This window comes from Rattus norvegicus, chromosome 2, assembly GCF_036323735.1.
Source record: "Rattus norvegicus strain BN/NHsdMcwi chromosome 2, GRCr8, whole genome shotgun sequence".
Lineage (NCBI taxonomy): Eukaryota > Metazoa > Chordata > Mammalia > Rodentia > Muridae > Rattus > Rattus norvegicus.
Window position 1 is genome coordinate 111,443,299 of NC_086020.1, and position 27,106 is coordinate 111,470,404.

Genomic DNA, 27,106 nt, shown 5'->3' on the forward strand with positions numbered 1-27,106 from the left:
ACCTATGGTCACCTGATCTTTGACAAACAAGCTAAAAACCATCCAATGAAGAAAAAGATAGCATTTTCAAGAAATGGTGCTGGTTCTACTGGAGTTCAGCATGTAGAAGAATGCAAATGGATCCATTATTATCACCCTGTACAAAGCTTAAGTCCAAGTGGATCAAGGACCTCCACATCAAATCAAATACACTCAAACTAATAGAACAAAAAGTCGGGAAGAGTCTCGAACACATGGGTGCTGGGGAAATTTTCCTGAACAAAACATCAATGACTTATGCTTTAAGATCAAGAATTGATAAATGGGATTTCATAAAATTGCAAAGCTTTTGTAAGGCAAAGGACACTGTCATTAGGACAAAGAGGCAACCAAAAGATTGGGAAAAGATCTTTACTAATCCTACACCTGATAGAGGGCTAATATCCAAAATATACAAAGAACTCAAGAAGTTAGAATCCAGAGAGCCAAATAACCCTATTAAAAATAGGGTAGAGAGCTAAACAAAGAATTCTCAGATGAGGAATATTGAATGGCTGAGAAATACCTAAAGAAATGCTCAACATCCTTAGTCATCAGGGAAGTGCAAATCAGAACAACCCTGAGATTCCACCTCACACCAGTCAGAATGGCTAAGTTTAAAAACTCAGGTGACAACAGATGCTAGCAAGGATTTGGAGAAAGAGGAACACTCCTCCATTTTTGGTGGGATTGCAAACTAGTACAACCACTCTGGAAATCAGTCTGGAGGTTCCTCAGAATATTGGACATTCTACTACCTATACCATAACTATACCTCTCCTGGGCAAATACCAAAAAGATGCTCCAACATACAACAAAGACACATGCTCCACTATGTTCATAACAGCCTTATTTATAATAGCCAGAATCTGGAAAGAACCCAGATGCCCTTCAACAGAGGAATGGATACAGAAAATATGTTACGTCTACACAGTGGAATACTACTCAGCTATCAAAAACAATAACTTCATGAAGTTCATAGGCAAATGGATTGAACTAGAAAATATCATCCTGAGTGAGGTAACCCAATGACAGAAAAACATACATGGTATATCTCACTGATAAGTGGATATTAGCCAAAAACTCGAGTCACCCAAGATACAATCCACAGACCACATGAAGCTAAGGAAGGATGACCAAAATGCAGATGCTTCACTCCTTCTTAAAAGAGGGAACAAAAATATTCTTAGGAGGGGATATGGAGGCAAAGTTTGTAGCAGAGACTAAAGGAAAGGCCATTCAGAGTCTTCCCAACATGTACCCCATATACATATACATATATATATATATATATATATATATATATATATATATATTCACCAAAATTAGATAACATTGATGAAGCAAAGAAGTGCATGCTGACAGGAACCGGATATAGATCTCTCCTGAGAGACACAGCCCCAGCATGTCAAATACAGAAGTGAATGCTAGCAGCAAACCACTGAACTGAGAATAGGATCCCCGTTGGAGGAATTAGAGAAAGGATTGAAAGAGCTGAAGGGGCTTGCAAACCCATAAGAGCAACAATTCCAACCAACCAGAGCTCCCAGGGACTAAACCACTACCCAAATATATGAACTGACCCATTGCTCCAAATGCTTATATAGCAGAAGATGGCTTTGTTGGGCACCAATGGAAGGAAAAGCCCTTGGTCCTGCCAAGGTTGGACCCCCAGTGTAGGGGATTGTTGGGGGTGGGAATGGTTGGAAGGGGGTGTATGGGGTTGGGAACACACTTATAGAAGAAGGAGAGAGGGATGGAATAGGAGGAGGCTTATGTCTGGGAAACAGGGAAAGGGAATAATATTTGAAATGTAAATTAAAATATCCAATAATAAATGAATAAATATTCCCTGTTTAAATAAAAACATGATAACGAATGAGGATTATTTATATAAAAATATTTAAAATATTCACGGGTGCTTCCTGTCCATTGCCTCAGTTAGCATCTGTACAGGAAAGGCTTGGAAATGCACTTGTGATAGCTGTTTGATTTTTATATGGTGGTGGGAGGCAGGGAGTAAAGGAGAAAATGATCTAAGGGCTCTAAAGTATGGTTGTGGCCTGCTTCACTGTGTGATGGTCAGCAGGGCCTGTCACCTGCCAGAGATGCCATTTCCAAAACAGAGAAATTGGAGCATGCTGGAAACTCTCTCCATCTATATCTCTTCTTTCTGGAAAGTTAAGAAACAAAATGTAAACATCTAGGAAATAAGAACTTTACCAGCAGAATTAAATAATTGTCCAAACTTAGAGTAAATTTTCTTTCCTTATACAGTCACTGAGCATATTAGCCTCTTTAAAGGACGGAAAGTTTGATCACTTTTCTAGATGGGGCAGGGAGGAGGAGACTGAGAGCAAAGCTTGGAAGAGACATTCCAAACCAGATTCGAACTTTGTCTCAGAACACTCCTGACCTTGGCAGGCTGACTGTGTTTGTTCCAGGAAAATTCATAGGCAAAGGGCTCTGAACTATACTGAGATGTGACTTCTTCAAGACTCCCGATCCTGCCACACAAATGACATCCTGGTTTTATAATCACATTAGTGTAAGAACTTTCTAGAAGGACCACTGTATCCTTATAACCGCACTCTTAGTAACGATGACAAATTTTAATATTAATTCTTTTCCAAACAGGACTGGTTATGTTGCAGGTTTCGGCTGGGAATGAGCCATACTTTATGCGAAACAAGAATCAAAGCAATTATTTACTTCCCAGCAAAGACGAAACTAAGGCTGACTGGGTGGGACAGGTGCTCCACAAATATTGTTGATTTAGAATAGCAAACAGACAAACAACCAAAATAGGAACAAGAAAGTGTAGGAAAGAATCACGCCTGAGTGCCGGGAAAAGCGTCCACAGCAGTGAAGACAGTTTGTAAAAGGATCGCTTACACTTAGGTCATTCCAGCTAAACTGTAAAGCATGCTAGCTGTGTTCGAGCTGGATGGCAAGAGCAAACAAAGTGGCCCACCCTCGAATTGTGCAATAAAGTCAGAGACCATTACATAGCCATCTAGTCGATAGCCACTGTGTATCTTGAGTCACAGACATCTTCTGCAGATATAGCGGGAAAGATGAAATATAAATTACTAAATGGTGTTGGGATAAGAATTACTGAGACATGGACATGTGACTGAAAGCTGTTTACTACAGATCATCAAAGAAGTCTTTCTGGAGAAGAGGTGTTTAAGCTATGCTCTGAATAACACTGGGGACAAAAAGACCTGCTGCTGTTTAAACCAAGTCCTCGGGAGGCAGAGGCAGAGGCGGGTGGCTCTCTGTTGGTTCGAGGCCAGCCTTGTCTACAGAGTGAGTCCCATGACAGCCAGGGCTGCACAGAGAAATTCTGTTCCCAAGACTGACTGATGGTCTTCATAGGGACTAGGGATGTTAGGGATCGTTTTCTGTTGTAGGGGTTATGGGCATTCATGGAAGAGTTTTCAGTAAAAGTGAGGTGAGAGGTAGTAGCAGAATAGATGTGTGATTTTCATTCTAGAGAACAACTGCGCCTGGTGTGTGAAAGCAGTGGCAGTAATGTAGGTGGGTAAGGCCCTAACTCCCACTGGGGAAAGGAGTACCCCTGCTGGAGAGCAAAAGCCAGCAGCCCAAGAGGCTGTGTATGAATCACCGGTGAGTGGGGCAGAGGAAACCGGAATGATCATACCCTGCGAAGATGGAAGGATTGTTCCAACAAAGACAAGACTTGTCCAATGTGAAGACGGCTATCTAGAGCCGCAGTCAATGTAAGTCTACTGGTCCCTGGGTTTGAAACGTGAAAGTGATTGCTGATCTACAACAGAAGTCCCGGCAGAATGGTTGGGCCCCAAAGGAGGAAGATGGTGAAGAGAGTATGATTTGGAAGAGACATAGTATGTGAAGAACTACTCCTGTATCCTCACGTGCTTGGCACATGATGGCAGTAGGCAACCCTCTGGAGTCTGGAAGGTTTCTAGTCAATCTCCCCATAAGGCCTGCTGAATTTGCATAGACATCAGCCAAACTAGTATGGTACCGAAAGAATAACTGGTTACTTGCAAAGGCGGTTGTCTTAGTTGGGGTTAATATTTCCAGGGTAAAACATCCTGACCAAAAGCAACTTGGGAAGCAAAGGGTTTATTTGGCTTACTCCTCTCAAATCACAGTCCATTGAGAGAAGCCAAGACAGGAACTCAATAGGGAGGGAACCTAGAGGTGGGAGATAATGCAGAGGTCATGGAGGAGGGCTACTTCCTGGCTTGATCTTTGTGGCTTGCTCAGTCTGCTTTCTTAATAGAAGCCAGGGCTGCCAGCTCAGGGGTGTCACCACTCACAATGAGTAGGGCCTTCCCACATCAAATCACTAATTAAGAAAATGCACTACGGGCTTTCCTGCCTGCAGTCTGATCTTACAGAGCCATCTTCTCTATTGAGATTGCCCTATCTCAGATGACTCTAGCTTGTGTCAAGTTGACATAAAACTAGCCAGCACCATGTTGATGGTAAGGCATAGTCCTTGACAGGAGGAAGAGACAGAATCCTCCAAGGGAGGCACAGGTCCCTGCAAGGAGCTGTTTGTGGAATTGCTAAACCTCTTCTGCTAGAAATGTCACTCTGTAAAACATCCCATCTGATTCTTCCATGATTACTTCCAAAAGTAATGTTTAGACAAGTTGAATAGTTCCTCCTAGGACATGCCATTAATGAACAACAAACCTAAAATTCAAACTGTTCTTGCAACTCCAACCTGAACACTCTCTCCTCTACATAATGTCATGGTGAGTAGCCCTCTCGGATAGATGTGCACAAGGTACTGGTTGCTTTGATGAATTATTCCCAAAGTCTCTGTAATCTATTCATGTGGAATTTTTCTGTCCACACTATTTTTTCTTTATTTAATGACTTCTGAAATACAATGGGTCCATAATATTTACAACTAATGATCTTTTAAAGCCCTTATAAAATCTATTATTTCTCTCTCAACAAAAGTGCTTTCTATACTTGAATTAACCATAAAATTGTGCTTATCGTGCCACTGTAAAGGGAGTCTCACCCAATAAGACAGCAATAATGTTAAGTACCTGGTTATAAAAATGTATAAAACGAAACATTTTTAATGGGAGGCAAGTAAATATCTGGGCACCTAGGGTCCAGTGCAGAAAGTATTTTTCATGTGATCCTAAAATTGTAGAATCTGATATCTACGGCCCTAAGTTCAAATCTCAGGTATGGCCAGTTCCCTTATTACCTTCTAGTTCTTCAACATAGAGCAGCAGTGTTGTTAGTATTTTATATGTCTGCATCCGTGGGATGATTTCCCTATGAGGGAAATACTATGAACCAAATCCACCCCTGGTCTGCAGGAATAGTTCGCTGTGCCTTACAACACAACTCAGATAAAAAGAGTTTCTGGGGTGGGGCCATTGCCTCTCTCTTCTCCAAAACTCATTTCCGAATATGTGTGTTCTTAGACAAGCAGGCCTGGAAGGGCTGCCTTCCCACATCAGCCACGAAAACACATGTGCGCTGAGGTCCTGCTGTATTCTAGGTTCTGCAGGAGCTGTGCATTCACATAGGAAATAGATTGGGATTCATTTCCATCCCTTGCAGTTCAGTCAAGCAAGAGGGGTGTCTCCTCTAAAGGGATTTGTTTATCTGTGTGTCTCTACCGCCCATCCTCCACCTCTGCTTGCTCCTAGCTGCGAATACTGGCATGCTGGGATCTGGTCAACTTTAGTCTCTCCTGTTCCACCTAGCCCAGTGTCCTGGTCATGGCTTAAGGGCTTTAGTACCTGACTATTAGACAGAAGGATTATTTTGTAGAATGTTTTTAAAAATAACAACGTGTATTGGTAGACTAACAAGCAAGGTGTTTTTCCTCATAATGTCTCTCTGGTTACATTTAACAGCAAGTTAAAATTAGATCTTTTTTTTAAAGAAAGAAAACCATAGCAACTGTGATGTTGAATGTTTCAGAGAGCACATTTTTAAGGATTCTCTCCTTCTGAATTGCCCAGGTTTGAGCTGCCTGTTTCAGAAAAAAAATCTAATAATTTGTTTTACTAATAACCATGTAAACTACCAATTGCATCTAAGAGGTAATAGAAACCCAGAAGTAGAACAGAAAACTTGATAATTTGCTTGATGTAAAAGAATAAAATAAAATCACTTTTGAAAATGTAAAATGGTTAGCCGATAGAAAGGATCAAGTACTGGTCCCTCTCTGTTTCCTGTCACCTCAGAGAACATTCACATGTTTCTTATCAACATTTGCTATTTTATCTGTGCCTCCATGTGGATATTAAAAAATCGGTTCTACTACTGTGCTGACTTCTAAATTAAAGAAGCATTTTACAGAATGCCACCTACAAATCCATTTGACATGATGGTCGACAAAGAGTCTTCTCTTGAAGTATTTTGTACTGAAGTAAAGATTAAAATGTAGCCTTGGGAACACTGACTAACTCCATGTTAATCAACCTGACTACTAAAAAAAAAGTTGAAGAGGTTGATAGTTTAAATCTAGTTCTTACATGACTCATTTGAACAACTGAGAAGAAAATGTACTTCACCCGGGATAAGATTAAAACAAAGCAAAACAAAATCCATCAGAACCTCTCAGAATCAACTCTTTTCTGAAGAGTCTTTGCTTTGCTGTCAGGAAAAAAAAAATCCACTTCTAGCTGATCCTCATGCCAGATACTCTGGAGGCTGAGGCAGGAGTGTGGTACATTCAAACCCTGTCTGACTTACACAGTGGATTCAAGATGAGCCTTGGTGACTTAGTAAATCTGCTTGACAAGAAAGAAAAAGAAATGAATGGAAGGAAGGAGGGAGGGAGGGAAGGAAGGAGGGAGGGAGAAATCATGAAATTGATAGGTAAATAAATAGAATGAGGTGATGTAGACCCAGAAAGAGAAATGTTGCATGTTATCTTTTATCTAAGGCTTCTAGCTCTAAGTCCTCAGGAGCCAGGAAACCATTGCCGAGACCGGGACATTGAGGAATTGTAGAGAAGGGAATAGAAGAGGTACAAGTGATCTGATGAGCTGTAGTTCAGGAAGCTTGCTGTGAGATTGTGTCTCCTAACAAAGTCAAAAGCTCACCCATAAAGTCTCACCAACATGACTGCGTATGCATGCACTAAACAAGCACAACAAGAGAGAGACCAAGTGAACAAAGGGAGCTATGGGCAACTAAGGAATGCTGAAAAGTGAAGAAATAGTCTTCCCCAAGGAAGAGCACACCAACTGGTTACCAAATGGTCAGCCCTGAAAACATGCATACAAGTATACAGACTGCAAAGATTGTATTTATGTATTTAGGAATGTATATTTATATACATATATGAATGTAAGAAAGAGGCCATGAATTTGAAAGAGAACAAGGAGAGTTATATGCAAGGCTTTGGAGGGAGGAAAAAGAAGGAGGAAGTGGTATAATGTATTTTCAAAAAAACAGAAAGAACTGAAGGACCAAGTGCAAGATAGTCTGAGAGTGTCACTTGAGTCGAGTCCACTTGACTTGTTCCCCAGATCTTAAAAAAAAAAAGTCCATGGGAAAGATTTCTTCTGTGCTCAATATTCCATAGTTGCAGTAGTTCTTTGTATAGGTCGAGACCTCCTGGGTTTGCACACTCCCTCATCTACCTCAGGATGTCTATTGTCCTAGCCCAGCTCACATGTGGGAAGTCATGCTGGAGGGACCCTGTGGATGTAGCTTCTGACATTGCTAAGAGGCAGAGTCTCACAGTAATAATCCCTCTGGTCCTCCGACTCTTACAGCCTTTCCACCTCCTCTTTTGCAGTGTTCAAAGAGACAGTGAATTTGAAAGAGAGCAGGGAAGGATGTCTAAAAGGATTGGGAGGAAGGAGAGGCAGGGGAAATGAAGTAATTATATTATAATCTCTAAATAGAAAAGAATCTGTTTTTAGATTCCAACTTTATTTTTCTCTAGCTGCGTGTGACTTCGTCTTTGTTTTACAGCATATGTTTTGACCTACATTTTTTTTCCGAACAGTTTTATACAGAACCCTGAGCTCATGTCTGGATAAGTAGGGAGTGAGTCTGCTTTTAGATGGCTGATTGGAAGAAGTCAATCAAGTACTTGTAACTGGTCTGTTTGGAGAAGACAGAGATGGGCGGTTCCTATCCAGGAATTGTGGTTTAGTTTAGGACAGGTAAATGAGGTGGGAGCAAGATGGGAGCATTTCAGCAGGTGGATTAGGAATGAGCATCTTTTGGAATTAACAGAGCCGCTTATCTTGAGTTCGAGGGGTGAAAAGTAAGAGCAGAGTGAAAGACAGAGAATGACCTCACAATGCACAACCCTCCACTGCAGGTTTCTAACTGCTGTTTACAGTGTGAGCACTTCCAAAGCTTCTCGTTTGGGCACCACAGCTTTCATAAGGAACATCTTCTACCTCTGAAATTAAAGTCACGTGACCAGCTGCTACCACTGTGAAGCAGAAGTTGGTTAGGGCTTGCTCTTTCCGACTGTCGACTTAAAGACACCTGCTGATATTCAGGGCAGTGTTCTGTGTTGAGGCAGAGGGACTTAAATCTATTGTTTCTTGGACAAGTTGGGGATAACTGATCTTTCAGATGCCTGGACATTAAAGGTTTATTCATCTGTTCAAAATCTCTGAATGTCATATGAGCACCTTGTCTGGTTTCTCCACTTCATTACTACTTTTTATACAAATCTTCGGGTGCATTAAAATGGTGATTTCTCTAGGAAGGCTTAAGAATTGCTGTAGAGAACTCTCGAGTTTCTGTCGCACACACGCGCTCACACACGCATATGTACACGCACAAACCCTTTCTTCTTGCACTGGGAGAAAGGCACATCTTCAAGGATAGGTGTGAAGAGAAAGCTAGGGCAAGGAGGAATGGGAAGGCAATAAAGGAAGGAGAGACAATCACTCTTCAGGAGAAGCAGTTACAAAAATGGATAAAAATTTAGATACTGAAGATGAGAGTCAACCCTGATAAGACCTTAGTGTTGCAATAGGTGCTGAAGTGTTACATCATCCCTCTACAGAGAAGCCAATATGCTGCAGCCTCTGGTGCATGATGTAAATAGCTGAGAAGATACCGGGGGAAACTCTTGGAACTGTTCACCTACCAACGTTTATTATTCATATTTATATATAGTCTATTGTGCGAACGAATCTTACCAGCAGCTATTCTGAGCATGGGGAAAATTTTGAAAGCTGTATCTGTGCTACTAAAAGAACTTTCCTGGGATAGATGCTTGTCTGGGAATCCACCCACTAGAGACCCCAGATGAAGCCCAGATCCATTCGTGGTACAAGAACAAACAATGCAGTGATGGCTAGCACTGTCTTCTTCTGTCTTAAGTAGAATACTCCAGGACAGTGCCTTGATCAGAGTGGTGGCTCTGGACCTGGGATTCACTGATGTGCACGTCTCCTTAGCAAGGAGCAGGGCATACATTGGCCAAGATTGCAATCTTCCACAAATTACTTCTGTCAATAAAATCCTGTCAGGGAATCACAACTCTAACACTTAGCTTTTGTTACCTAATAAGATAATTCTTACTAGAATCTGATATTTCTCTGTGTATGTGTGTATCTGTACTACATGTATACATGTGTGTGAAGGTGAACATAGTGTTCAGAGGCAGACATGGTGTGTCTTCCTTTGTTGCTCTCAACTTTATTTTCTTGGAAGGCAATCTCTCATTGTACCTGAAGCTCAATACTGTGTCTAGAACAGTTGACCAGCACACTCCTTGAACTCTCCAGTCTCTACACAAACAGTGGGTACCTGCTTGGCTTTTATGTGAATATGAGGATTTGAACTCAGATCCTTTTGCTTTCACAGTAATCTCTCTTACCCATTTGATATTTATCATGAGGTCATAAAACCGTCATGGTAGTTTCTTTTATGTTTACAAACAGCTTAACCCTTTTCTATAACACCTACATATAAGAGTAGGGAAAAGGAAAAGTTTTATCCTCAAAGGTTAAATAACAGTCTTATGTCTTCCTTTTTTTTCCTTAAGAATCAACTGGGTCTTGGTTCATGGTGCTTCAAAGGTCCACTGGAGCCAAAGTGCTGCCTGTCAAGTAGACAAAGGAAAGCAATCGATATTAGCAAAATAACAAGCTTGAAGCTTCTCAAGTGGGGGAGTCATCACACAGATTAATAGAGGCACACATGTTACATTTTATCTCATTGTATCTCGTGATCATATAAAGCCATAGCCAGGCCATTTTCTTTTCTCTTTGTATCTTGTGTAAGTCTAGTCAGAGCTATGCTAAAAGGACAGGGCACAGAGGAAAGACTAAGCAAGGAGTTGGAGAGGCTGAGAGCTGTACTGTGTCCATAGAGAAGCAGCAGCCTCCTATCCTTCAGATTCTTTGTAAAGTAAGGAAACAAAGCTGTGCCCAGTACAGACTATGCTGTACTTAAGTATAAGTCAGAGAATTGTATGGGACAAGACCCAATTCTATTCGGCAATTATTAGATTTAGAGAATTTTATACTTTACAACAAAAGTGGGAGCAGAGTTAGTATGAAAAGGCCTCCACATCAGACGGTGTCAGTCTTTAAGTAGCACCAGTGCGTCGGGAACATGCTTCATATCATAAACTACATTCATGTCCTTGCTACATAAACACTGGACTCAGAATGAATATGTACGTAACTGAGTCACTGGAGTCACTGAGGGCTTAAGGTCACGTTCTCCTAGTCTAAAAGCCCATTTAGCAAATAACTGTCTTTGAAGACATTCCAACATGGGCTCTCCATATTAATAGAGCAAACACATGAAGAAAACGCCATGCTCACATTTCTGGAAGTTTTCCCAAAGAAGTGGCTGTGTTTTCTGCTCCAAGTCCATCATGCAGGATAGCAACAGGCTTTGTAATGAGTTAGAGACCACCTGCCTTTCTGGGGAAATGAATATAAAGTGGATTTTTTTAGCTTCTTTGTCTTCTAGGTCTATGTATAAGATTTTCCTATTCAATGGCTTTGGCTTCTCATAAGAAAGGTTCATTCAGTGGTGTTCAGCTGTAAATTATTTTTCAGGCTACACCCAGATGAGCTTGGGGTGAGTTCTTACCTTAGTGAGTTTTGAGACTGAAGCATCCACTGGTCAGTGTGAACAGTCATTGGATAGTATAACTGCAGCTGTATTCTAAGTGATATGTCTAGGATTGAATAAAACAGTGTTAAAAAAACCACTGACTATTGGAGTTTCAAAGTCATTGTTTTAGTGGCTTTCTTCTTTCTCACCCCTGCAGGAGTCTAGGGGTGGACCAATGGATTCTGGCAAGAGTAGGAGTTTGGAGACTACAGTGAAGAGAGTCTATCGTGATCTGCTTCTTCCAAAGATAAATACAAGCAAGAAAATGTCCACCTTAACAAATTCCCCCAACAGCCTGGAAGGGCCACCTGAAATCAAGAAGAGCTGTGGGGAAAAACAAGCTGAAACCTCCGCTGAGAGAGTAAAGCTCACAAAGAGCATCAAAGAAAAGCAAAGCAACGAGTTAGAGAAGGTGGCCCTTAAACGGAAGGTTGACAGTGAGGAGAAGCTAGTTGGAAAGAAAGAGGCAAAGGTAATGGAACTGGACAGCCAGGTGCTCACCACCATACCTCTGCCTCACATCCCCTTAAAGAACATAATGGATGTGGAAATGAAGCTGGTCTACGTTGACGAAGAAGATGTGAGCTATGAGTTTGCTCAGTCCTACATGTGCCCTGGGCTTCAAACAACAGGCCAAATTGCTACCATGATGTTCCCTACAAGTACCCGAGATCATGCCACCCTGCCACAGATTGACAAATGGCTTCAGGTAGCCTTAAAGGATGCCAGCTCTTGCTATAGACAGAAGAAATACGCAGTGGCAGCAGGACAGTTCAGGACAGCACTTGAGGTATGGGATTAAAGACAGTAGAGATGAGCAGGGAGCCATGAAATTAAAAGTTGCAATTACACTGAGTGGTTCTGACCACAATGTAATGAACAGCGGGTCACGGGGTAAAATTATTTAATGTCAGAACTAAGAGTTGTAAAGTTCCAGAAAGCAAGTAAGATGGGCCAGTTGATTACTATGCCTATTCGTGTTTAACATGCTTTTTCTGATTACAAATCCACAAGGAAATGGCGACATATGTACAAATGTGGTTGGCTTTAGAATTTAGGTATATATCCCGAAAAGCTATGGCACATCGATCGGTACAGTGGTCGTGTGTTAAATATATCCTTTCTAAATGCAAGCATTCCATGAGTCTGTGAATTGTCCCTTTTATGTAGTCTTTGTAAGCAAACTCTTAGTTTTCAGCACAGGCTGACACTTTACATTCTATACCTGGTAAACAATGTTATACATGTTATACAATGTTATTCATCTTGGTACAAATGACATCATTTTCCTTGACACGATCTTCACTTCAAATATCCTTCCCATTCCAGTGAACTTTATGACTATTATGCCTTCTGCAAGCAGGTAAATCTTGTCTTTTTCATGGCATTAAGAAAGTGCTGGTGGACTGAAATAAACCTAGAAATCACTGTTAAACACAGAATAAGTCATGCGAAAAGAATGTGCTCTGATGACTCACTTTTCTTGTGGAGTAAGGAAATGCGTATCTAAAAGTTCCAGTGGCATGACACAATTGTGGTCTCCCTGTGTACTTCATTAATTGTAAAAACAAAAAACAAAAACAAAAGCACAGCTCAGTGAATTCTAAATATGCCTGCAGAACATGGAGACTTCAAAAGATGAGTGAAAGAAAAGAAAGTATGTTCCTTTTGTCTTTTCATCTTGAGAGGCTCAATATAGTAATATGATGTAAATATGCATCAAGGAACACCTTGATGGGGGCCGCCAGAGGGAGGTTGAGAGATAATGTAAGGTGTTGTGGTATAGATTCAAAGACTAAAATATTTCCACCATTGCCTACATGTTAAAATGCCTAAATCTATAATGAATTACTAATAGGAAATAATTAACAATGTTATCCTAAGCATTTAAAAAGGAACTGGACACACACACACACACACACACACACAAATTCCCAAGTAGATATAAAGTGACTGAATAGCACACAGAGAATTAATCTTCTCTTTTCACAAAGGGTCATCACACCCTAACTAGAGTGCAACGTATCATGTAAAGCTTAGGGGTATTATTTCTGTATAATATTGACATCAGTAAGTGCTGAAAACCTGAGCTATTCACCAGCTTCTGAGAGGACTCTCACCTCTACTTTGAGCTATTTCAGCGCCCAGTCCTCTGGCCAAGGACAGAATGCTCAAGGAAGATTGCATATAGAGCCCTGTACATTTCTTCAAGGGTCATCGCATTGCCTGCCGGGAGTTTCTCCAATAGGCATATTCTTCATGAAGTAGGGTAAAAGAAAAGGTTATCTTTATATTAATGAGAAAGGATATAAAAATAAGAAATTGTGCTGTAAAACTCCAAATTAGGACTATGTAAGAGAGTGCAAGGTACCACCAGTATTAACTGGAAAGAAATACCCAGTTTTCCATAAAACCCAGTGTTCATAATGCTAAAAATTAACACCAAGATTTAATGACTTAAAGGTGTGTTTGTGTTCAGAAACTATGTATCTCCCTTTCCCTCTCCCCCTTCACTCCTCTTCCCTCTCCCTCCTCCTCTCTCTCCCCTCCCCTTCCTCCTCCCTTTTCCCCTCCCCCTTCCCCTCCCCCTCCCATTCCTTTCCCCCTCTCCTTCCCCTCCTCCTCCCTCTCCCCCTCCTTATGCTCTTCTTTCTCTACTTTTCTCCTTCTCTCTCCCCTGGATTTTAGGAAAGCTTTGGATGCTGACACTAATTACTGGTAATTAACAAAGGTAATTATTTTGAGACCAAAACTTTAGCTTAGACATCTGGCCTAGCTTTTGTTTAATTACCTTGGGAGTTAACTTTGAAATCTTCTCTAGGATGTCTCTTAATAAACAAAAGCTTCTGGGAATAGAAAGGTTTCTTTGCTTCTTTAACTCTTCTTTCTGTGAACTTAAACTTCCTAATGTGATACTTCCTTGGGGTTCTCAGATGCTAACATGTAGCACACCCTTTTCTCATTGCCTGATGTGACTTTTAAAAGAGGCAGGACAGGAACAAGCTGAGATGACAACCAGAACACTAGAAGATGTCACAAATATCTGTGTGTAAAACTTAGTAATATTTAACTGTAAATGACAGAAATCCTGAAATGCGCATCTGGTAGAAGATGGATATATATGTGTTTCATAGAAGTATATCTAGCCAATAAGAAGTACAGTATGATCTTCAGAATTTTATATATTACAATGTTACATACATGTATATTGCTTAAATATTACATATTTATACTATATAATATAGAGTAAGTAATATATAATATATAGTATATAATATATATAATAACAAGCACTGTCCACGTGCTGTATCCAGCACTCTCACTCACTGCTTTCCAACTGACCAGAATTTCATCATGTAACCATAGAAAGCTTAAGAGGGGGCCTGGGAAAACAGTATTCCCATTTCTCGCACTGGGAGGTTCTAGGACACAGGAAGCAAGACATATAGTCTCTCTCACCAAGAGTATTATTATTAGGAACATATCTAAAGGCATATACCAGGCTTTCTAATTAAGTTGAACACCATGAGTTATGGCAGCATACAAAGTATGACTAGGTTGTGGTTGAAGACAAGAGCAGCAATAAAACAGAAAACAATGCTCTAGCCAAAGCTTCTGAAACTTGGAAAATATTTGTTGATTGGTAATTTATTTTCTAACACATCTTCAAGACTTTTGTGGTACTCCCATAGGCTCCCATGTTTGAATGCTTGATCACTAGGGAGAAGGGCTACTTGACAATCCTTAGAAATATGGCCTTGTTGGAATAGGTGTGGCCTTGTTGGAGGAAGTGTGTCACTGTGGGTGGGCTTTGAGGTTTCAAATGCTCAAGCCAGGGCCAGTGTCTCTCTCTTCCTGCTGTCGTGAGTCCTGCATGTAGAACACTCAGCTAACATATCTGCCTGCATGCCATCATGCTTTCTGCCATCAGGATAATGGACTAAACTTCTGGAACTGTAAGCCAGTCCCAAGAAAATGCTTTCCTTCATGAGAGTTGTCACGGTCATGATGCCTCTTTAGAACAATGGAACACTGGCTAAGACATCTTTGTTTTGATAGTCACAAGCTACACAGATACATTTCTATTAGTATTTTGTGTAAAGATAAAGAAGTACACAATGTCTCAGACTTTATCTCCTTAAAAACAGTCAACTCTCAGTATTTCATAAAATATCTGGTACTTATGTAAAGGTGCTTGGTGAAGTAATTTATCTCTATGTGCTTTAGAACCAAGTAAGCAGGTAAGATTATTTCTGAAGTTTCATACAAATTATTCATTATTCTCTCTTGTAATTGTATTCATATCAGAAGTCATTTATTCAGAAAGCATAAACGGATGATAAAGACAGTAGCTCATATTATTTACTCCTAGATGCTATATCCCTATAGATTTTAAGAGACAGTTGTAAATTCACTCATTGGTGAATACAAGATTGCTCAACATCTCTTGCTATAGAGGCCTCAATACATCAGTTTGATTCCTGGAATACATGGTGAAAGAAGAGAACCAGATCCTGAAAGATGCCGTTATCCATGTGTGTGCCATGCCACATGTGTGTGTGTGAGCATGTGCCTATACATTCAGCAATAATAGATTAAGACTTTAAAAATCTACTCATTATCAATTGAATAAAAGCATAAGATTGGTTTTGTGGAATCACATTTGCATATTGCTAAATGCATGCTATTAGTCAATAAACTACTTAGGTGCCAATATAATATATCAAAAAACATGGGCTAGGGGAAAGCTCCACACCCTTGATTCTCTTTTGGAAGACCTGAGTTTAGTCAGCAGCACCAATGTAAGTGGCTCCCAAATGCTTGTGACTGCAGCTCTAGAGAATCAAACCTGTTCTTCTGGATTCTGCAGATACACACACACACACACACACACACACACACACACACACAAACACACACACACAAACACACATACACACAGATATACACACACATACACATATACACACATAAACACATACACACACACATACACACACATACATACACACATATACACACACACATACACACTCAGAGAGAGAGAGAGAGAGAGAGAGAGAGAGAGAGAGAGAGAGAGCATTTTAAATAGAAAAATATAGTCAAACATTCTTGCTATACTCTCGTGGGAGAAATAATTAATAACAATTGCCAACATCCAAGAATATAGTAATCAGATGTTTCTTATACCTTGCAGGGAAAGTACTCTAAAGAAAAATTATCAAAGTCTCTAGCTTTGTGGCCTACAAACTGATACTGTGGCCTCTACCTTAATCATGGGATTTTAGTATTTCAAAAGCTTCTACCTTCTGAATTAGAACAGGTCTGTAGATACCGTTTAAGATTTACAGCTTCAAAGAGCTCCACTTGAACTAGCCATAGAAAACAGGGTTTGCCCTCCACAACTGAAGCTGTCAGTTCTGATTGAAAAGCACAGGAAGGGACTAATCATTCCCGTGTTAATGCCCAACTGACCTCATGGTGAAATAATTACTCATTACTCACAACATAGGGCTTGTTCCGTCTGTTTCATGGTCTGGTTCACATTCTGGGGAGTATTTGCACTCATTTTTCCATTCTGTTCCCCAAATAAGCCATGGCACAGGGCTGTTATGTTGCTGTGGCTGCTGTCACTGCTCAAGGGATGATCAGGCCAAGTGACCTGCTCATAGTCTCCTACTCAAACTTGTGCCGCCTGGGTCTGAGCACAGCTTGACTTCACAACTTAGTAGCTTAAGTGCTGTGTCTGTGCTACTTGGAGAAAGTTGGTTGGAAATAGAGGATTCCAGAGGGACCGACCCCTGCAGAGTTGGAGACTACATTTACACAAATCCCAGATGGCCCTTGGGCACATTGAATCTCAAGAGCACTGTGTTTGAGTGTGCCTGACTGAACCATTTACTGTGCTGGTGCCAGTGTCAAAAGCCCTTCACAGGCATATGTGATAGAGGCTTGGAACCCAAGGTGACATTTCAGAAGATTAGTAAGGTAAACTTTGAGAGGAGTAGTGAGAAATGGGTGTCAGCTACTGAAGGCGTACCACGAGACACCTATGGAAGCACGGGTTCTCTCTCTCTCTTTACTCTCTGGATCATGGTGAGCATGAATTTCTTCAGCAGTTCTTTCTTCCATCGCATGCTCATGCTGCTCACCCCAGGTACAAAATGGGGCAGTCAGTCATGAACTAGAATGACCAGAACCGTGGACCACAACTTTTCTCTCTTTATACCCTGAATATCTATCTCAAGCATTGTGATGGCAGAGGGTTCGCAAATTTGCCTCTGATTTGCACTCTGTAGCTCTTCCTCTAACATTCCTTTCTGGACCCACGGATCCCGGCCCGCAGCAGCTCTCTGCTACCAAACCCCGTGGGAGAGAGACCTCACCGCCTGGTCAGGTGGGCACTCCTGAGGCTGCAGAGCAGAAGAGACCACCAACACTGCCCACCCCTGCCCACATCCCTGGCCCAAGAGGAAACTGTATAAGGCCTCTGGGTTCCTGCAGGGGAGGGCCCAGGAGGGGCAGGACCCCTGCACCTGAGACACCGCCGGAACCTGAAGGAAACAGACCGGAAAAACAGTTCTCCGCACCGAAATCCCTTGGGAGGGAGAGCTAAACCCTCAGAGAGGCAGACACGCCTGGGAAACCAGAAGAGACTGCACTCTGCACACACATCTCGGACACCAGAGGAAAACACCAAACGCCATCTGGAACCCTAGTGCACTGAAGCTACCGGAAAGGGCGGCGCAGATCTTCCTGGTTGCTGCCGCCACAGAGAGCCTGTGGGCAGCACCCCGCGAACAAACCTGAGCCTCGGGACCACAGGTAAGACCAACTTTTCTGCTGCAAGTGACCTGCCTGGTGAACTCAAGACACAGGCCCACAGGAACAGCTGAAGACCTGTAGAGAGGAAAAACTACACGCCCGAAAGCAGAACACTCTGTCCCCATAACTGGCTGAAAGAAAACAGGAAAACAGGTCTACAGCACTCCTGACACACAGGCTTATAGGACAGTCTAGCCACTGTCAGAAATAGCAGAACAAAGTAACACTAGAGATAATCTGATGGCGAGAGGCAAGTGCAGGAACCCAAGCAACAGAAACCAAGACGACATGGCATCATCGGAGCCCAATTCTCCCACCAAAATAAACATGGAATATCCAAACACACCAGAAAAGCAAGATCTAGTTTCAAAATCATATTTGATCATGATGCTGGAGGACTTCAAGAAAGACGTGAAGAACTCCCTTAGAGAAACACAGGAAAACATTAATAAACAAGTAGAAGCCTACAGAGAGGAATCGCAAAAATCCCTGAAAGAATTCCAGGAAAACACAATCAAAGAGTTGAAGGAATTAAAAATGGAAATAGAAGCAATCAAGAAAGAACACATGGAAACAACCCTGGATATAGAAAACCAAAAGAAGAGACAAGGAGCTGTAGATACAAGCTTCACCAACAGAATACAAGAGATGGAAGAGAGAATCTCAGGAGCAGAAGATTCCATAGAAATCATTGACTCAACTGTCAAAGATAATGTAAAGCAGAAAAAGCTACTGGTCCAAAACATACAGGAAATCCAGGACTCAATGAGAAGATCAAACCTAAGGATAATAGGTATAGAAGAGAGTGAAGACTCCCAGCTCAAAGGACCAGTAAATATCTTCAACAAAATCATAGAAGAAAACTTCCCTAACCTAAAATATGAGATACCCATAGGCATAAAAGAAGCCTACAGAACTCCAAATAGATTGGACCAGAAAAGAAACACCTCCCGTCACATAATAGTCAAAACACCAAACGCACAAAATAAAGAAAGAATATTAAAAGCAGTAAGGGAAAAAGGTCAAGTAACATATAAAGGCAGACCTATCAGAATCACACCAGACTTTTCGCCAGAAACTATGAAGACCAGAAGATCCTGGACAGATGTCATAAAGACCCTAAGAGAACACAAATGCCAGCCCAGGTTACTGTATCCTACAAAACTCTCAATTAACATAGATGGAGAAACCAAGATATTCCATGACAAAACCAAATTTACACAATATCTTTCTACAAATCCAGCACTACAAAGGATAATAAATGGTAAAGCCCAACATAAGGAGGCAAGCTATACCCTAGAAGAAGCAAGAAACTAATCGTCTTGGCAACAAAACAAAGAGAAGAAAAGCACACAAACATAACCTCACATCCTAATATGAATATAACAGGAAGCAATAATCACTATTCCTTAATATCTCTCAACATCAATGGCCTCAACTCCCCAATAAAAAGACATAGATTAACAAACTGGATACGCAACGAGGACCCTGCATTCTGCTGCCTACAGGAAACACACCTCAGAGACAAAGACAGAAACTACCTCAGAGTGAATCGCTGGAAAACAACTTTCCAAGCAAATGGTCAGAAGAAGCAAGCTGGAGTAGCCATTCTACTATCAAATAAAATCAATTTTCAATTAAAAGTCATCAAAAAAGATACGGAAAGACACTTCATATTCATCAAAGGAAAAATCCACCAAGATGAACTCTCAATCCTAAATATCTATGCCCCAAATACAAGGGCACCTACATATGTAAAAGAAACCTTAATAAAGCTCAAAACACACGTTACATCTCACACAATAATAGTGGGAGATTTCAACACCCCACTCTCATCAATGGACAGATCATGGAAACAGAAATTAAACTGAGACGTAGACAGACTAAGAGAAGTCATGAGCCAAATGGACTTAACAGATATTTATAGAACATTCTATCCTAAAGCAAAAGGATATACCTTCTTCTCAGCTCCTCATGGTACTTTCTCCAAAATTGACCATATAGTTGGTCAAAAAACGGGCCTCAACAGGTACAGAAAGATAGAAATAATCCCATGCGTGCTATCAGACCACCACGGCCTAAAACTGGTCTTCAATAACAATAAGGGAAGAATGCCCACATATACGTGGAAATTGAGCAATGCTCTACTCAATGATAACCTAGTCAAGGAAGAAATAAAGAAAGAAATTAAAAACTTTTTAGAATTTAATGAAAATGAAGGTACAACATACCCAAACTTATGGGACACAATGAAAGCTGTGCTAAGAGGAAAACTCATAGCGCTGAGTGCCTGCAGAAAGAAACAGGAAAGAGCATATGTCAGCAGCTTGACAGCACACCTAAAAGCTCTAGAGCAAAAAGAAGCAAATACACCCAGGAGGAGTAGAAGGCAGGAAATAATCAAACTCAGAGCTGAAATCAACCAAGTAGAAACAAAAAGAACCATAGAAAGAATCAACAGAACCAAAAGTTGGTTCTTTGAGAAAATCAACAAGATAGATAAACCCTTAGCCAGACTAACGAGAGAACACAGAGACTGTGTCCGAATTAACAAAATTAGAAATGAAAAGGGAGACATAACTACAGATTCAGAGGAAATTCAAAAAATCATCAGATCTTACTATATAAGCCTATATTCAACAAAACTTGAAAATCTTCAGGAAATGGACAATTTCCTAGACAGATACCAGGTACCGAAGTTAAATCAGGAACAGATAAACCAGTTAAACAACCCCATAACTCCTAAGGAAATAGAAGCAGTCATTAAAGGTCTCCCAACCAAAAAGAGCCCAGGTCCAGACGGGTTTAGTGCAGAATTCTATCAAACCTTCATAGAAGACCTCATACCAATATTATCCAAACTATTCCACAAAATTGAAACAGAAGGATCACTCCCGAATTCCTTCTATGAAGCCACAATTACTCCTATACCTAAACCGCACAAAGACCCAACAAAGAAAGAGAACTTCAGACCAATTTCCTTTATGAATATCGACGCAAAAATACTCAATAAAATTTTGGCAAATCCAAGAGCACATCAAAACAATCATCCACCATGATCAAGTTGGCTTCATCCCAGGCATGCAGGGATGGTTTAATATACGGAAAACCATCAACGTGATCCATTGTATAAACAAACTGAAAGAACAAAACCACATGATCATTTCATTAGATGCTGAGAAAGCATTTGACAAAATTCAACACCCCTTCATGATAAAAGTCCTGGAAAGAATAGGAATTCAAGGCCCATACCTAAACATAGTAAAAGCTATATACAGCAAACCAGTTGCTAACATTAAACTAAATGGAGAGAAACTTGAAGCAATCCCACTAAAATCAGGGACTAGACAAGGCTGCCCACTCTCTCCCTACTTATTCAATATAGTTCTTGAAGTTCTAGCCAGAGCAATCAGACAACAAAAGGAGGTCAAGGGGATACAGATCGGAAAAGAAGAGGTCAAAATATCACTATTTGCAGATGATATGATAGTATATTTAAGTGATCCCAAAAGTTCCACCAGAGAACTACTAAAGCTGATAAACAACTTCAGCAAAGTGGCTGGGTATAAAATTAACTCAAATAAATCAGTTGCCTTCCTCTACACAAAAGAGAAAAAAGCCGAGAAAGAAATTAGGGAAACGACACCCTTCATAATAGACCCAAATAATATAAAGTACCTCGGTGTGACTTTAACCAAGCAAGTAAAAGATCTGTACAATAAGAACTTCAAGACACTGAGGAAAGAAATTGAAGAAGACCTCAGAAGATGGAAAGATCTCCCATGCTCATGGATTGGCAGGATTAATATAGTAAAAATGGCCATTTTACCAAAAGCGATCTAGAGATTCAATGCAATCCCCATCAAAATACCAATCCAGTTCTTCAAAGAGTTAGACAGAACAATTTGCAAATTCATGTGGAATAAGAAAAAACCCAGGATAGCTAAAGCTATCCTCAACAATAAAAGGACTTCAGGGGGAATCACTATCCCTGAACTCAAGCAGTATTACAGAGCAATAGTGATAAAAACTGCATGGTATTGGTACAGAGACAGACAGATAGACCAATGGAATAGAATTGAAGACCCAGAAATGAACCCACACACCTATGGTCACTTGATTTTTGACAAAGGAGCCAAAGCCATCCAATGGAAAAAAGATAGCATTTTCAGCAAATGGTGCTGGTTCAACTGGAGGGCAACATGTAGAAGAATGCAGATTGATCCATGCTTATCACCCTGTACAAAGCTTAAGTCCAAGTGGATCAAGGACCTCCACATCAAACCAGACACACTCAAACTAATAGAAGAAAAACTAGGGAAGCATCTGGGACACATGGGCAGTGGAAAAAATTTCCTGGACAAAACACCAATGGCTTATGCTCTAAGATCAAGAATCGACAAATGGGATCTCATAAAACTGCAAAGCTTCTGTAAGGCAAAGGACACTGTGGTTAGGACAAATCGGCAACCAGATTGGGAAAAGATCTTTACCAATCCTACAACAGATAGAGGCCTTATATCCAAAATATACAAAGAACTCAAGAAGTTAGACTGCAGGGAGACAAATAACCCTATTAAAAAATGGGGTTCAGAGCTAAACAAAGAATTCACAGCTGAGGAATGCGGAATGGCTGAGAAACACCTAAAGAAATGTTCAACATCTTTAGTCATAAGGGAAATGCAAATCAAAACAACCCTGAGATTTCACCTCATACCAGTGAGAATGGCTAAGATCAAAAACTCAGGTGACAGCAGATGCTGGCGAGGATCCGGAGAAAGAGGAACACTCCTCCATTGTTGGTGGGATTGCAGACTGGTACAACCATTCTGGAAATCAGTCTGGAGGTTCCTCAGAAAATTGGACATTGAACTGCCTGAGGATCCAGCTATACCTCTCTTGGGCATATACCCAAAAGATGCCCCAACATATAAAAAAGACACGTGCTCCACTATGCTCATAGCAGACTTATTTATAATAGCCAGAAGCTGGAAAGAACCCAGATGCCCTTCAACAGAGGAATGGATAAAGAAAATGTGGTACATCTACACAATGGAATATTACTCAGCTATCAAAAACAACAGCTTTATGAAATTCGTAGGCAAATGGTTGGAACTGGAAAATATCATCCTGAGTGAGCTAACCCAAACACAGAAAGACATACATGGTATGCACTCATTGATAAGTGGCTATTAGCCCAAATGCTTGAATTACCCTAGATGCCTAGAACAAATGAAACTCAAGACGGATGATCAAAATGTGAATGCTTCACTCCTTCTTTAAAAGGGGAACAAGAATACCCTTGGCAGGGAAGAGAGAGGCAAAGATTAAAACAGAGACTGAAGGAACACCCATTCAGAGCCTGCCCCACATGTGGCCCATACATATACAGCCACCCAATTAGACAAGATGGATGAAGCAAAGAAGTGCAGACAGATAGGAGCCGGATGTAGATCGCTCCTGAGAGACACAGCCAGAATACAGCAATACAGAGGCGAATGCCAGCGGCAAACCACTGATCTGAGAATAGGACCCCCGTTGAAGGAATCAGAGAAAGAACTGGAAGAGCTTGAAGGGGCTCGAGACCCCATATGCCAAGCAACCAGAGCTTCCAGGGACTAAGCCACTACCTAAAGACTATACATGGACTGACCCTGGACTCTGACCTCATAGATAGCAATGAATATCCTAGTAAGAGCACCAGTGGAAGGGGAAGCCCTGGGTCCTGCTAAGACTGAACCCCCAGTGAACTTGACTGTTGGGGGGAGGGCGGCAATGGGGGAGGGTTGGGAGGGGAACACCCATAAGGAAGGGGAGGGGAGAGGGGGATGTTTGCCCGGATACCGGGAAAGGGAATAACACTCGAAATGTATATAAGGAATACTCAAGTTAATAAAAAAAAAAAAAACATTCCTTTCTGCACAACGTCTGACCTGTAGGAGACACTTTCTTCTTTTTGAGCAGTTGTTATGCTGCTTACTGGCTTCCTCCCACAAGGCTTACTCAGCCTCCTTTGTTAGACACCTAAGACCTCCTTCCCGAGGCTGGCCTGCCTACATCAGGATTGGCCCTTCCACACCAATCACCAATTAAAGGAATGCACTGTATACTTCCTACAGGGAACCTTATAGGGCATTTTCTCAACTGAGGTTCCTTTTCTCAGATAACTCCAGCTTGTGTCAAGTGAACCAAAATAAACAACCAACACAGTGGATGGGGTGGGAGTGGGTTAGCATTTTAGTTCCATTATGTAAGAGCATTGCAAACTGTCCTGTCACTATGTCATCAAAGATGCAGCAGCTTAACAAGACCCCCTAAAAAACAAACAAACAAAAAACAAAAACTAAAATAGAAAGAAAATGGAAATGTCATACTCTGAAAATGGAGAACATTTTGAAAATGGATTATATTGTAATTTTGTAGAGAGCTCACTAAGTTGTCTGTTTCTCATTTCACCTTAGATTAGGAAAGCATGGGTCTAAGAACCATCTTTGGGAATCATTGTTCTAGAACACATTTCCCTTATGGTAATCTTTTAATTCTCCAAGACGATGGAGTCTGTACCAGGCCTTCTGATAAGATTACTTCCAGTGTAATGGAATTTAGTAGGAGGCAGGTCCATTTTGGAGCCCATTCAAGGGGGTTTATTTAATGAAGTTGCAAAAATATCTCATTATAGGGCAGCCTCACCTATAATTGCTCTACTGAGAATAATTCTGTAGCAAGTCTCTAGGGCCTCACAATGTGGATATCCCAGAAAGCTTAATTTAAATGGATTCTCACACAGTATTGCTTTGTGCAGTAGAATCAGGTACTGAGTACCTGGGCTTTAATATTACACAGCTGTGGGTTTCCTCCTAATTTCAATATACAGTCCTTTTTAATTATTTTTATTAGCATACAAAAAATGAGATACAGCGCTACATTTTCATACATAGGACATTATACTTTCCTCTTACAGCCACCCATTGTCTTCCCCATCTTTCCTCTCTCCTTGCTAGATTCTTCATTAACACTACTAATCCCCAATTTACTGTTGTTTTTTTCATGTATATATGAAATATATATGTATATGTGTGTGCATATTCTATTTTTATGTCATACACACGTGTGCACAGGCACACGCACACACACACACACACACAAACATTTAAATCTAAATTCTACATATAAGAGAAAACATGATACTTGTGTTTCTAACAAATTTCATATAGATTTCCATAGTCATGGACAGGCATATATTCACACTGGGACTCTGCTCTCTCGATATCCGTACCAGAATTGGAGCAAAATTTTTGCTATTTGTTCATCTGAGTAGCGCCATCTAGAAAAGAATTCCAAAACTTAAATCAATCACTAATCACCATGGTTTGAGTTAAGCAGTTGCTGACATCCTGCATGACAGCTTTTGGCCACAAGTTACTAATAAATGAATAAACTAATCAATAAATGAGCTAATGAATCAAATTGACAGCTGTCAAGTGAAGAAATTCCAATGGTCAATAAACATTTGAAAATGTTCGGCATGATTGGCCTTCGGGGAAAATACACAATCAAACTGCCTTGAGATCCCAGCTTGCCCGAGTTATAATGTCTTCCTTCTGTGAAGAAAAGAAAGGAAAGCAAGTTCTGGAGAACTTGCCCTAACTCGGTTCTAGTTCAAGACATTCACTTTCAAATACACCATCACTGTAACTCCTTAAATTAGCTACTCACACCCCCTTTTAGAGGCATACAAAGCAGAATAAAACAAAAACCTGTTTTCAAAAGCTAAGCCACTTCCTTAAGGGGCCATACCCAGTCTATGGCAGGGTTCTTCCTGCCGCAAATTCTTTGCTCTTCCCACTGAAAGTTGTATAGGGATACCGTTTAAAATGAAGATCTGACATGACTCACTTCAAAATAAGTTCCCAAATGTTGCCAATGGTGCTGCTCCAGGAGCCTCACTGGGTAGCAGGGGCCTATGCCCAGGCAGTAGTTGTCAGATGACTGCTGTTACCCCTTGGGCATCACAGTTCTAGGCAGCTACAAAAGTGTGGGGCTGTAATGAGCATGCTGCTGCGTTTTTAAATCTCTGACTGATGCTGGACGCCTGTGTGGTGTTGCCATCGGTTTTCTTTAGTCCTCAGAAGGCAGTGAAGGAGAAATGACAGTAACTTGTGGCCAAATGCTGTCATGCAGGATGTCAGCAACTGCTTAACTCAAACCACGATGAAAGCATAATTTACGTACAAGTTATAACAGGACTCAATTTCTTGAGCCTCACAGGACATATTTAAAACCCCAAAGTTTAAAATGTCAGCATTCGAAAGGGTTTTGCTCAACAGCTTGTTAATAGCATTGTTAATCCATAGTCCTTTTCTTGGGTGATTAACACTGAAAATGTGCAGTCCTAAGCACCTACCTAGTGTGCACACAATTCTGGGTTTGGTTTTGAGAGCCAGAAAACAAAAAAATCTAATCCGCTTTTAATTATATTTAAAATTGTTCAAACAATAACCCAAACAATGCATTGTTCTCTACTCTGTAACTCTCTTGGAAAGAATGATCTCCATCAGAGACTCTTGTGAATGATTAGCCGCTTGTGACAAAAATGTAAGCCCTCTCTCAAATGCACAAAGCAGGAAGCCAGAAATAGTTCATTCTTCTCTCCGTTGCCAGGTATAAACTGTTGAACTTTGTATGTTCAAGATTAGACACTTCAGGTTTTTTTTTATTGTTGCTGGGTTTGTTCATCCTTAACCAATAAGAATTTAGTGATTAAAGACCCTTGAAAGTTGTTAGCAAATTTTCATGGCAGAAAAATACATAATGTGTGTTTCTCTTAACCTTAAAAATCAAACAATAAGCTGAATGATTTTCTTTTCCTAAGTTTCTTCTTTGACAGTATTATACATGCACACAATACGTACTGATTACCCTCACCCCACCCTGTCCCATCTCTTGCCTTCCTCTTCTATTTTCCCTCTTCCTTACAAATTTTTGTCTCTCTTCCCTGTGTATCTTGTTTGTGGCCCAAGGAAGTTAGACAGTGACAACATGGGTTTGCAGGTGTCTGTCAGAGCATGGTAGGCTCAGAACTGGGGACACAACTGAAAGCGATGACTACCACTCTCCCAGAATCTACCAGGAACCAACAGTTCTAGTTCAGCAGTAAGGGCTTAGGACA

General features: G+C 40.8%; 1 protein-coding gene across 10 annotated transcripts in view; it reads left to right on the plus strand.

Moving 5' to 3' along the window:
- Spata16 (spermatogenesis associated 16) overlaps positions 1 to 27,106 on the plus strand; it is a 380,391-nt gene that overhangs the window by 29,341 nt on the left and 323,944 nt on the right. For 9 of the 10 annotated variants that reach the window (XM_039103604.2, XM_063282699.1, XM_039103603.2 and 6 more), the window contains one exon: positions 11,270 to 11,902. The exons of the other annotated variant lie outside the window; for it this stretch is intronic. In XM_039103604.2, coding sequence (XP_038959532.1) covers positions 11,288 to 11,902 — 615 coding nt within the window. In that variant the 5' untranslated portion in view covers positions 11,270 to 11,287. The remainder of the gene's footprint in view (positions 1 to 11,269; positions 11,903 to 27,106) is intronic. 10 annotated transcript variants of the gene reach the window in all.